At 35.3% G+C, this 13,480-nt stretch overlaps 2 protein-coding genes across 2 annotated transcripts; one reads left to right on the top strand and one right to left on the bottom strand.

The window, feature by feature from the left end:
- Positions 1-1,000: 1,000 nt before the first annotated feature.
- polr2g (RNA polymerase II subunit G) lies at positions 1,001-3,278 on the bottom strand. The gene is made up of 8 exons (XM_077236015.1): positions 3,146-3,278; positions 2,684-2,793; positions 2,422-2,581; positions 2,183-2,233; positions 2,034-2,099; positions 1,859-1,930; positions 1,716-1,749; positions 1,001-1,491 (listed from the first exon to the last, which is right to left on the bottom strand). The coding sequence occupies exons 1-8, from the start codon at positions 3,155-3,157 to the stop codon at positions 1,478-1,480; spliced, it is 519 nt and encodes a 172-aa protein (XP_077092130.1). The 5' UTR covers positions 3,158-3,278; the 3' UTR covers positions 1,001-1,477.
- An 8,550-nt stretch (positions 3,279-11,828) lies between these two features.
- Positions 11,829-12,817, top strand: neurog1 (neurogenin 1). Its single transcript, XM_077235599.1, has 2 exons — positions 11,829-12,065; positions 12,181-12,817. The coding sequence occupies exon 2, from the start codon at positions 12,191-12,193 to the stop codon at positions 12,815-12,817; it is 627 nt and encodes a 208-aa protein (XP_077091714.1). The 5' UTR covers positions 11,829-12,065; positions 12,181-12,190.
- Positions 12,818-13,480: the final 663 nt, after the last annotated feature.

Raw genomic sequence — 13,480 nt, 5'->3', positions numbered from 1 at the left:
TGTGTTTCTCACAATGTAAAATCTCTTAAACTCATAAATAATAGTAAGAATAACACATTTCTTAATAACTATGATCTTATCTTTCTTACAGTTTGAGGTTTTCGTTTGTTTACCTCTTTCCTGCATTCCCTTTCTATTTTTGTTATTTGTGTTTCAAAGCTGTGGTTTCTTCTTTGCAATAAAAAGGGAAATTATATTTCAATGTTGTTGTTTTTTTAAATAAAATAAAAGTGTTTAATCCTGTATTTATTCTTCTGAGAAAGTATTGAAATGAAATCATCTAATCACAGATCAGTCCCAACATCTGCTTTTGTGTTCCAGTGGATAAATACAGGCTTGGAACAACAAGGTGAGGAAAAACAAAAATTAAATGAATTTGGAATTCAATATCCTTTCATATCAATAACAGCATAGTACTCTCACTTGAACACACATGACCATGTTTAAACCCAATCTACAGATATCCTTTCAAATCAAAATGAAAATAAAAAAGTCTACAGATTCTGTCTAGGTATGAAAACTCAACAACATTGATCTCTGTAAAATCATATTTAAAGGACTTAAATCCACTTGCTCTGATATTTATGTTGAAGATGAACCAGTTTCTGGGAATGGAATGGACCCCATTGTGAGACTTAATTTTAATGTTGTGCAACATTAAATATCAAGGTTATCATTTTGGGGGGATGTTGCAATTTTGTTTATCACTAAACATGTTGAGAATGTATGGGAAAAATATATATTAAAAGGTCAAATACTTAAAGTTATTAATAGTTTCAGAAAACTGTGAGCTTTTGTGTGACTGTCATGATAGGTCATAATTGCAAATATTTTCCTATCAAAATTGTTGCTATGATATATTGTTATTAGAGAGGGGTGGAATCAAAATATTAGCAAAAATCAGCAACGCACACTGTGAATATGTATTAAGTAAATATATTTGCTGCATATAAAAGAATTTCAGAACAGAACAACAACAAAAAGACAAGATGGAGACATGTTCAAAATGTTATGAGTGCTGTATTACAAAAGAGAAATATATTCAACAAAAGGCAGACTGGCATTTACAAAAAATAATTCTAAAACTGACCTTATATAATAATGAGATTGAATAACTTCTAAAAGCAATGTGATGAATGATTCCTTCCAAAACGTGATTGTGAACTGTTTACAGGATATTTCAACAGCCGAAGAACTCTATATATAAACACTCTTTTCTCTGCTGCCATACTATAAATTAAACAGTAGACAGTCTTTCCATCATGTAGAACCACTACAACATTTTGTTCCTATTCGACTTGATGTTTCACAAAACAAACTGTTGCCATATGAAAGCTATAGATTACCAACATGGGGATAAAAGGAGACCATTAAAAAAAAAACATCAAATGAATGGGGAAATAATTACAGTATATACAAACTACATAGCATCCTCACACCATCAAGTTTCATATTTCCCATATTCTTGACAGAAGAATCAGCTCACAAGACCTAGAATTACAAGAGTGAAACTTTTAGACAACGGTTGGATAGCTCAACATAACTTAGAAATAAATAATTAAATAATAAATTGAGAGAATCAGTTTTGATAACACATTTTAATAATTACTCGAATAGTATAAAATCAACATAAAAGTTATAGCACAGCTAACTGCAAGCCTCTGACAGTAAACAAAGAGCTGTGACAGAATACGTTTATCATTGGAAATACATACCCAGGTAGTCATCCATAAGAGATCCAATGGCAAACTAATAAAAAGGGAACAAAAAAAATTGAATGATTAAAAACAAAAGAAAATATTTTGTATCCAAATAGAATATTATTCAGCATATTCAAGAGAAAGTGCCAGGGATTTACAATATCATTCTTATCCACTCGAGTTCCCACAATCTTCAGTCGAATTTCATCATCTTGTTGGATGACAATGTCCTGTTAAAGAAAACAAACTGAAATGCTCTATATTTGTACATACGAGAATTTTAAAAAATTCCTTTCAACAAACATTTCTTATTGGTGATGTATTGAGTCTTACCTCATCGACTGTCTTATAGCACGGAGGATTTGAGTTTGGGTCAAACTCCATCTCAGAGGGAATAGACTGGACACAGAAATATCACAGATATAAGACAACTACAAGTGACATTGAATATTAACACAATTTTTTCTCCATGGAAAACCTACATGACGAGAAATGAAGCAAGACATGGGGCCAATTTCTGTAAAGAGTCCGACCTGGAGAAAGAAAAAATACTGTACTGAAGACTATAAAAATCAGAATCAGGGACAATGAGTTTTATTAACAATGGATAAATGATCACTGTGCATGCAAGTAATGTCTCCACTGAGTCACAATAGAGTAGGATACATGAACATCCAGAATGAGTGTCTAGCACTAGAAGACAATAAAAACGGACTCGTACTTTGTTAACTTGAGTGACAACAGCATCCACAACTTCTCCCTTAAAGGGACGAAATACAATGGCTTTGTATTTGACGGGATACAGCACAAAACCTCTGCCAGGCTGTATTACACCTGCTCCAATATTATCGATTGTGGTTACTGCAATAACAAAGCCATACCTGTGAAACAAAAGAGAGGCATTAGAGACTCATATTTCATAATATTCATTACTTGAAGAATCAAGTTCTCAACAAGATCTCAAACCCTTCTGTTGGACTTACTTTCCTGTACATGTTCCCTCCACCTCAGTGAACAGTTTCTGCTTGACTGTGTTCAAAAGGTTAGGTCCAAAGTATCTTGGATGGAGGAGAATCTCATGCTCCAACGAGATCTATTGTGATGGTTATTGATAAAACAACAAGCTAAGTTACAATAAGGTAATGAATGTAACATTACATATATATCTAGAATCGGTTTAAGTTATATAAACACGCTGCATTAACAAAAACACATTTGACTGACTCTGACTTTTAATCAAATACGGCATGTAAATATACCAACACAATATTAATTTCAAAATGACGAGATCTGTCTATTTGCATTTCATCCAGCCAACACTTTCAAAATCCAGCGAGTGTGCAAGTTAACGTTTAGTTAGCCGAGACAAAACACGAGTCGAAAATATTAAATTCTTGATGATGGGGTTCATTGTACACGTAAAAATAAAACAATTGCAGACTTACATGATAAAACATCTTTTAACAGGGTTTATCTCACAACTGTCTTGGTTTGAAATTTAAAACACCGCGAGTATTGATTTCTGCGTGTCAAGGCGCCGACCCTCAAAAGAATCGAGCTACAAACGCGTTTCCGGGTGACCGAGACTTCAAATTAAGAGTCACAAGAAGCTCTTTTATATTAAATAAATAAATAAATCATAAACATAATAATAACAAAAATCATAAAAATGCATTATAAAAACTCTGATTTATGTGATTTTATACTTTACTAGCACTAAACATAATTAAAATAGCCTTTATTTAAATGCATTTCTGTCATGCTGTATAAAGGGTCCAAATGATGTTAACCCCTGGTTGTGCTTTAATTAATATTTCAGTCCACAATTCCATACATTTTAATTAACATAACATTCCACGAATGCTACGTTTTATGTAATTAAAACTACCTAATAACTAAAACAATATTTACATATATTTTAAAATCATTTCAACAAATTATGCAAACTTTTGTAGCTACTTTTAATGTAGGATACACCTTTATATGTGAGTTAGACGATTTTGAACTAGATTATTTTAATGCTAACTTAATTTTATGCTTTTTTTTTTAATTTTATAACATATTTAATTGATCTCACAGCAAAAATGTTGTTCACTATTTTACCTCTAAAAACAAATGCATCCGTACTACTTGGTATTGCAAAACATATTTTTCAAAACTGTATGACAATGTTTGCTGTACCATTGAAGTTATATTCATTCTAATAGTATTTTAAAATAATGGTAGCCTAACTGAATTTCATCAGCAATCTGTCATTTTGTTGTTTCCACAAAATCAAGATTTTTACTCAATCAATTTTAAAAGGGCTACTTTGTCTCGGGAATCTCGTTCTCTGACACGCAGAATGCAAGACAAAACATGAACACAAGAGGTCACTGTAATTCCAAACTTATTCAAAGTGTCGCCATTGGTAGGACATTTTTTTTTCATTGGTAGGACATTTACAGCTTTTTTTTTTTAAACAATAAGTTTGAACGGTAAGATTCTTGATTTGATCAGATTTTAATTTCTTATTGATTTAAAAAAATTGTATGTGTTTGGCACATGTGTGCAAAAGAGTAGCAAACTGATGAGTTGATTCTCAAACTCTTCACAAATTCTAAACATTCTTTCATCGCGTGTGCCTTCACATGAAAAATGATATATTAAATTCTCAAAATTTGTCAGACATGCATGTAGCCTATATTCCATAAATACCCATGACATGGAATGTTTGTAATGTCTGCTAAATTGGCAACTGGCCTGCCATTGTAATGAAATAGGAATCACAATGTTACCAATCAACCAATCAGGTTTGGATGCATACGGGATGTTATATGGAGTTTGTCAAGCAGCATCATTACCATTTTTGAACATGGAACGTCACAACTCTAAACAGCAACATCAGTTTATTTTTGTAGAAATGTGTTATAAGCTGAAAATTCACAGTTGCTTGTCATGGAAGAATATATATATATGTGGTGTTAGGGGAAGACATTATCTAAAAATGAACAAGCAACTGTGAATCTTCGGTCTACATAACACATTTCTACTAAAATAAATGTGCTGCATAAATAAAACATTTCAGTCCCTCTTTATAGCCTATTGGTTGTCTCTAAACTTTAAATTACAGTAAGAATTTTATACAATGCACTTATTATGTACATACGTTTTTAGATTGTAGGCCCACTTATATATATAAAAAATATATATACAGTATATATATATATATATATATGTATGTTCCTTGTAGGTTTGCTAAGGAACAAAACTAAGATGGATAGATAGATAGATAGATAGACAGACAGATAGATAGATAGATAGATAGATAGATAGATAGATAGATAGATAGATAGATAGATAGATAGATAGATAGATAGATAGATAGATAGATAGATAGATAGATAGATAGATAGATAGATAGATAGATTAAAAAGGAATGCAGCATTGAAACGTGATGGGTTTGTACATTAAGCTTATGTGGAATTCCTGAAAGTATACTTCCAGTTTGTTGCTACTCTGTAGCTTTAATAGCAAGTTTTAAAAGCTTCTCTTTCACAAGCAAATAAAAGCAAATGCAGTGGAGTGCTATAGATCAGACTGTCTCACTATTGTTGCTGAGGCAGGTCAGATACCCGAGGACTAAAGCCATGCATGCTGATGAGCATGGGCAGATGTCCACAAATATCTGAGCATGGTGGATGGGGTTTGCATCATGCATAGTCCAAATCGAAGACGGTCCTTGGGGACTTCTTCATTTTGTCTGCACCACATTCTTGCAGAGAGCTGGCACTCATCGCATTAACCTTGATATTATAAGAGAGAGAGAGAGAGAGAGAGAGAGAGAGAGAGAGAGAATGCTTGCCGATGTCCTCACAGTCACAAGTTCATGGCCTTCATGTTGTGGATGCAGTGCCATGATAAATCAAACCCTTTCTATTTCGGTGGAATTTTGCCTTATATCAAGTTATACAGCAATTTGTTGTTTCAAATTGGTGATGTCTTTGACTTAAGGAAAACAGGAGAAAGGATAGTTCACCCAGAAAATGTCGTACTTACTCAACCTCGAGTTGTTCTCAAACTGCAGGAAGTTCTTTCTTCTGCTCAATGTAAAAGAAGATATCTTGAAGAATGTTGGTAACCAAACGGTTTTTGGTCCCCATTGACTTCCATAGTTTTTTTGTTTGTTTTTGTTTTGTTTGTTTGTTTGTTTGTTTGTTTGGGGGTTTTTTTTGGGGGGGGGGGTCTACACAGAAGTTAATGGGGACCAGCAACTGTCTGGTTACCAACATTCTTTAAAACATCTTTTATGTTCAGCAGAAGAAAGAACTTCATGCAGGTTTAGAAAAGGTGAGTATAATGACAGAATTTTTGGGTGAACTATCCCTTTAAGGCAGTATTTGACAGATATATAAGACATATATATTAAGACAGATATATTAAGACAGTATTTGATGATATTTTGCAGATATAAAGGCATTTTGGCCAAGCTGTGTGGAACTAATCATAGACCGGTATACAATATATTGCTGAATAAGAACATAATAACATACTCACTTAATCACTTTCTGCAACACAGAAGTAAACTCTGTTTGAAAGTAAAACAAATAAATAATGTATAACTTCAAAAATACATTTGTTTAATTTATTTGAATTTAGCTTTTTGTCCCCCTTAATTTTCTAATTTCTGTGAATCATTTATCCGTAGGAAGTGTTATAGATTTTTTGAAACAATTTGAACACTTGTAAGCAAACCCACAATTGTCGTTTATTCCCCTTTCATTCTGCAACATGTGTTTCGACCAACACGCTGTGTTCAAATATATTTCTCTTGTGTCGCTTTTGTTTTTTTGAAAGCAAAGCCCTTCTCCGGTGTTGATCCGAGTGCTCTCAGAGCTGATGGAAAGAAAACCCCTGTTCCTGAGCTTCAGCTCACTCCTTTCCTTCCCCCTCTCCCCCTGCTCTCGCAAAAGGTAGCTTTCAGATGCAAAATAAGCAGACATATGGAGAGGAGGTCTTTCTCCAGCCCTCCTAAAGATTCAGATTGTATGACAAATCACGTCCACCACCACCCTCCCAACCCCACACAGAATCTCCAGACAACAGCTTCATTAGAGTGAAAGAAGGAGTTTTTGCAGCTTTGTCGAGTCAAGCTCAGACTTCTTTTCCTTCTCAATTACTCCATTGTTGGCTGGAGATTCAAGTTATTGCACTCAAAACCATATGGCTGATTTGAACACCTACAAGTGATGCCATCATCACCCGAACCTACGTTTCAGGGGGGGGTGCACATCTAGAAATAGAAATAGACAGCCATGGCACGTTTTTCTTTAACAAATGGATGTGTTGACTTGCAGCAGGACTACTAAGTGAAAAGTCGAATGCATGGAGCAGTCTGGCGGCGAGGTCAGGTGTATGAACTTATCATTAGTCAGGGAATCGCTGTGTACTTCCTCCCTTTTACGGTGATGTGGCTTGTGCAAAGCTTCTTCTCATTTTACCAAAGAGTTGCCCTGGTTACTTTCAAATATAAAGTCTTTAGAGACACAGCTCTCATTGTTAGCACTGATGCTGGGTAAACTAGAGGTAAATTATGCACTTGCACAAACACACGAAGACAAGTGAATGCCCCACCGTAGGGTTTGTATTTAGAATTGGACGTCTGATTGATAGTACTAGGTTCACGAACTGGTACATTATGTCTGACTCACAAAGAGAGACGCAGATTTACATTCACATAGCTTGTAATGAGATTCCATTGCATTTTGATAATGGCACCTGTTCTGAAATCTTGTAAATATGCACAAAAATATACATTCCAGGTATATCTGGCAAACAAGTTTGGAACGATTTAAATGTAGGAATGTAATGTAGGCTATTTGAAATGCAGCTTTCAATTATGCATTTCAGACACATGCAGGACACATGCTACAATATCTGTAAAAAACCTAAAAAAATAATAATAGGAATTATAATTATTATTATGTTCTTATTATTATGGTTTTATAAAGGATAAATGTTTTATGCAAGTATATTTTATTAAATATATTTGTAAATATAACAAATTTAATTTGTTCTGCATTTAATGTTCTGAAAAAAACATGGTAAATATTGTATTTTCCAATAACTGGACTGTTAGCACAAAATTCAGTATAGAAAGAAAGAAAGAAAGAAAGAAAGAAAGAAAGAAAGAAAGAAAGAAAGAAAGAAAGAAAGAAAGAAAGAAAGAAAGAAAGAAAGAAAGAAGATGTGCAATATTTTCCAACATTAGCAAAATAAAATATATTTTATTAAATATTATATGTGTTTTAAAAATTATTGCAGTTAATTAAAATGTTGAGTTGGATTAAGTTTAGATTTTTAGGCTTTATTAAAACTGCAAGAATATTACAGGGAGTGACAAAGCATGCTGCAAGTCTTTAACCATTGTGTAACCCTAGAATTTATTTCCAGTCTCTTCTTGCACGAGGCACGAGGGGCTGATTTTCTTATTTGGGGTGTGGTATCCCCGTACAATTGAAGCACTGGAGTAAGGAATTAATTATCATTCAAAAGTAATGGCCTATTCTGCCCTGCTTGAATCCTGAAGAAGGAAGAAAAGGTCCTCTGGCCCCGATCCTGCCGCAGCGCCAGGGGAAAGGATTATTCCGGGGATTACCATGTGAAAACTTCTATCAGACTTTCTGACTCAAAGATCTTTTGCGAACAGTAATCGCGTTAATACCCGGGGATTAATGCTGGGCCAAATGCAAAATTGAATTTTAATTCGAATTGCATAAATAGATATAAAATATATTAAAAGACTATTCGAGCGGAGATAAAGCGAGTTCTGTGCCTCACGTCACATGCCAATCCAAGACAGGTCGAACAAGACCAATGCACCTTTCACTTCCTGATGTGCTTCACACCTGCCATGCAAATCTTTCGCGTTTTAATACTGCTCTCTTTCTTTTCCCCTTTTTAATGTTGCATTAAGCCTTTGTGCATTGAAATATCAGTTCCATTCAGGCCGCTTATTTAAGTTTAGCCTACTCGCAGCAGACTCTCAACCACGCGCGTTGCATCGCTTTCTTTTTTTAAATGTGCAGTATGCATGATTGTTTTGGGGTTCGGATCAGACCCTCTTTAAGTAATTCAGTTGTTTCATTTTCTCACGTGTTTCTGCTATTGAAATGCAATCAGGTCTCGTGCACTTGTGCCTAATCCTGTCAAAATCTCCTTGGCAACATCTCTCAGCTGTGGGCAAAACCCTTCTTCCTCCCCAACGCCCCTTTCTTGGGGGAGTGTGTGTGTGGGGGGGGGGGGGGGGGCTGACACATCCATCACTTCGGTGGAAATAAGTAATGTTAAGTAACATTGTAAAACAATAACTTTTTTATGACTTTATAAGAGCAATAAGTCCAAGGTCCAGACCAGATCACTAATGCTCTGACTGGAAGCAAAATAGTCATTCAAGCTGTTTTCTCTCTTTGAAGTTATTACTGACAGGTTGGTGTTGTAATAGTAAAATCGATCTCCCCCATCACCCCTGTCTGGACCTCCACAGAGTGACCAGAGGGGCTTTAAAACGCATGCATTCGCAGTAAAAGCGTAAAAAGAAAAGAAAGACCATGTTTGTTTATATTCGATGGAGCATATATATATATATATATATATATATATATATATATATATATATATATATATATATATATATATATATATATATATATATAATCGTGATTAATCGCATATAACATAAAAGTTTGTGTTTAAATAATTTAGGCTAAGTGTGTGTATATACATGCACATACAAATACACGCGCATATATAACAAACTTTAAAATGTTATTTTAATGTGGAGTAGGCTACAGTGAAATATTGTATACTTTACCTACTTTTTAAAATAATAAATAACATGTTATAAAAAGCTAATTTTATTTATTTAAGTTATGCATTAAAGCAGTAGCCTACTTTAAACATTATTGTAAAATGTTAAGATTTTTTTTAGTAAAACGAACATAATACACATTTGAATTGCATTTGAATTGAATTGCATATACATTGTATTTAGGCCCTATTTTATCTTTCTTTTTATTATATATATATATATATATATATATATATATATATATATATATATATATATATATATATATAAATATATGCCAGACACACACACATGCACATGCACATATAAACACAATTTTTTTAATGTTAGATGCGATTAATCGCGATTAATCGATTTGACAGAACAGAAGCTTATATTATACTAGTCTTTATATGTATAGCCATACTACTATTTGCATGTTCCAATGAAAAAACAGAGTCTCGGGTCACTCAAAAGTTCACTGCATCATCATGAGTCCATATTAGTTTATGTATCTAAATGATGATGCATCTCCACTTGTGCTTCACTTCATGCCAGCGAAAGCACAAACGTGCCTCAGAAGCGGGGTGTTTTTGTTCACGCTGGGACTATTTGAATAAGAATAATGCTATTGGAGTGTCGCAGGCCGAGAAAAATGAGTGACAAAAGCTCAGAGGCGCAGAATTTGGACGGGGGACAAGCCGTATAGAGCTGAAAAGAAGAGAGAGGAGAGGCTCACAATGGAACAATTCACCTTATAATCGCTTTGATATATCATACATGCCTGAAGACTCTAAACATTGTGTAATTATTTATAAATGACTGTGCCCCAATCGCCATAATACCGCACGGAGAAAGGCGCCGCAGGTCTCTCCCCAAACTATTTCTAAATAGTGCCCGTTCATTTTTATTCCAAAGAGGGGCGAGTTGCTTGCAATTGAATAAATTGAATAATTAATGAACAATTGTACGGCTGTCTCATAAAGATGTCTTTAAATAAAACTTAAGGCTCTGGGCACAGCGGAGGAGTTTGATTGAACTGCATCTTTCACCTCGAGAGTTATAACTCAAGATGCGTGCAGCAGGCAGGGTGGAATAAAGTCAAATAGGCTACACTAAAACCTTATACACTAAAACGTTATTTAATGTAAAATACAGTAAAAGGTTGTAATTTACCTAGCCTACATCACATATGATATGGTAAAAAAAAAAAAAAAATATATATATATATATATATATATATATATATATATATAGGCTATATATATATAATTTTTTTTTTTTTTTTTTACCATATCATATTATGTGATATATATATATATTATTAAAAATAACTATTTTTAACTAAAGCACTACAAAACATTACGGTAAAATGTTAAAATCATTTAATTAGTAAAACGATCGAGTATGGTATCATTCATTTCCAGAATTCTTTCCGCTTACCAACACATTTGAATTTTACTTTTTTTTACACTGTAAAAAAAGTTGCAGCCTAAAATTTTAAGTAGCCTAAAATAAACTTGGATGTTTAATTTCAACTCAAATTACTTTAAACTGACTTTTAAAATTGATTGAATCTTGTAGCTTTAACTAGCCTATAAAAAAGTTAATAATAAATTGCTTAGGCTATTTTAAAGCAATGTAAAATATGTTGTCATAACCTTTTGATCGTATGTTTTTTACAGTGCAGTTATGCACATTGCAGTAGGGCCTATTTTATGTTGCATGTTATTGTTTAGTTACCATTTTTGTATTGCCACGTGTGTTACACTTATCCTTTGTTTGTCACAGCTGGCGAGAGGCAAATTCTGATGAACTTTAGTCATCACGTCGTAACATTCAGTAAAACATAAGCTACATAAAAAACATACTTTTTTGCAATATACAAAATGGTTTGTATTAACTACTAATACTAGCACGTTTTACCTTGTATTATAGGCAATGTGTAGAATGAAAATGAGCTGAAACGTTAAAAAATCACATTCATAATTTGGCATCAAATCAAAACAATTGTGTATAAGTTTGTCAAATAAAATTTTAAAGATCTATGCGTACAAAATACAAAACTTGTCTTCTAGCTTCGGGCCACTTCTTCTAGTCTCTTCTTTTCAATTTCCTCCAGAGATATACGTTAAAGTGGGCTTGGTTCATGCTGGACAGATAGCAACAGCTCTGCTCGCGTGGCTTGGCAGCTCTCCGGCTCTCTGATTGGCCAGCGGTGATTACAGGCACGCTTCAGAGGGCGAACAAACAACGGGCATAAATTATGCTAATGAGATGGTCGTGCGGCACGGGGCAGACCTGATGCAAACCATTCATTCATCCTTCACAAAAATGCCAAAGCGAGGGGGGTACGTCCATTGTCTCACCAGGGTATATAAGGTAGGTGAGGCCAGTCGTGTGCCAAGCTCACAAGCTCACACGAGCTGATTGAGGGGTAAGAGCAAGACAGACGCGTGCCTTTAACTTCAACACAAACTATCTGCAGGACTCTGCAAGACTTCAAACACACAGTTTCATCTCTCAGCCCACATAAGGTGCGTATTTGCAGCACAAAACACCCTCGATGATGCACGCAGAGAATTTGGAATGACTTTCCACGACTTTTTTCTTGGTGCATTCCTAACTCTTTTTTTTTTTCTATATCTCCAGGTTATCAACAATGGAAACTGTCTACTCCGACATGGACACTTCAAGCTGTGACTACTCCTTTACGCACACCGATGATGAAGACTCGGGCAGCAGCCTCCACCCCGCGTCCCCCGCGTCCTCCTGCGGAAAGCCACCTGCGTCTCCAACCGAGCTGCAGCAGAAAAAGCGGCGCAGGGGGCGCGCGAGGAGCGACGGCACCGTGCACGTGGTGAAGAAGAACCGCCGAATGAAAGCCAACGACCGCGAGAGGAACAGAATGCACAACCTCAACGACGCCTTGGATTCGTTGAGAAGCGTGCTGCCTGCCTTTCCCGACGACACGAAGCTGACCAAAATCGAGACTCTGCGCTTCGCTCACAACTACATCTGGGCACTTTCGGAGACCATCCGAATCGCTGACCAGCGGCAGAGCAAGTCAAGAGACCCTCCGTTGCTGCTCCCCGGACTAAGCTGCATGGGAGATGCGCCCAGCCCCGGCCGGGACTCTTGCTCCTGGCCATCCAGCGCATCCTCTTCGTCTTCATCCCCATCTTACTGCAATTCAGACCCGAGCAGCCCCGCAGCCATGGACGATTATGGATATTTGCAAACCGATGTAGTTTACAGCTACACCAAATTCGTACCAACCATCTATTAATGTGACCTAAGCATTCTCATGTCTGTATAGAGTCTGCAGAAGTATGTAGTGTAATATCAAAGGATGTTGCTGTTACTTTTCTTTTAGAACCAAGAGCACAGAGACAACGTTAGGTATTCACTGTTTGCCTTAATGACAGTTCACAACTGAGAATGTTTTTATTTTTGTACGTTTTGTTATTGATATTGATGTTTTTCCCGATATCTTTGCACTTTTTTGCATTCCTTGGAGCATGACCTTAACCCCTGTTAGAGAAAATTATAATTTAAACCAAGACAGATTGGCCTTTGCAGTCCAAGGTGAAAAGTCAATATTACAATTTGTAGAGCGATAAAGCAGAAAAACGAGCGTGAAAATTCAGTTTCAACGCTGTGACAATAGGCTGAAAGGACAAGACAAAGATCTGGCCTTATGCATTATGTATTTTGACCTGAAGAAACCTCCTCTGTCTGACTGATCCGTACAGTTAACTATAGCTCTCTTGACTGCTTTCCCATCACTTTCTTTTTGTTTTATTTATTCAACCTGTTGCTTTCGTATGCTATTGTATTTTTATTGTATATAAAGAGATTTATTCTATTATGTATTTACCTCAAAATTTAAATCTGGTGCAAACATGTTTTTGTACGAATAAATATAACGTTTTCTACAAAAATATATGTG

This window comes from Siphateles boraxobius, unplaced genomic scaffold (genome assembly GCF_051911475.1).
Source record: "Siphateles boraxobius isolate OS27281-9 unplaced genomic scaffold, OSU_SipBor_1 2, whole genome shotgun sequence".
Taxonomy (NCBI): domain Eukaryota; kingdom Metazoa; phylum Chordata; class Actinopteri; order Cypriniformes; family Leuciscidae; genus Siphateles; species Siphateles boraxobius.
This window is presented reverse-complemented; position numbering and strand designations above follow the sequence as displayed.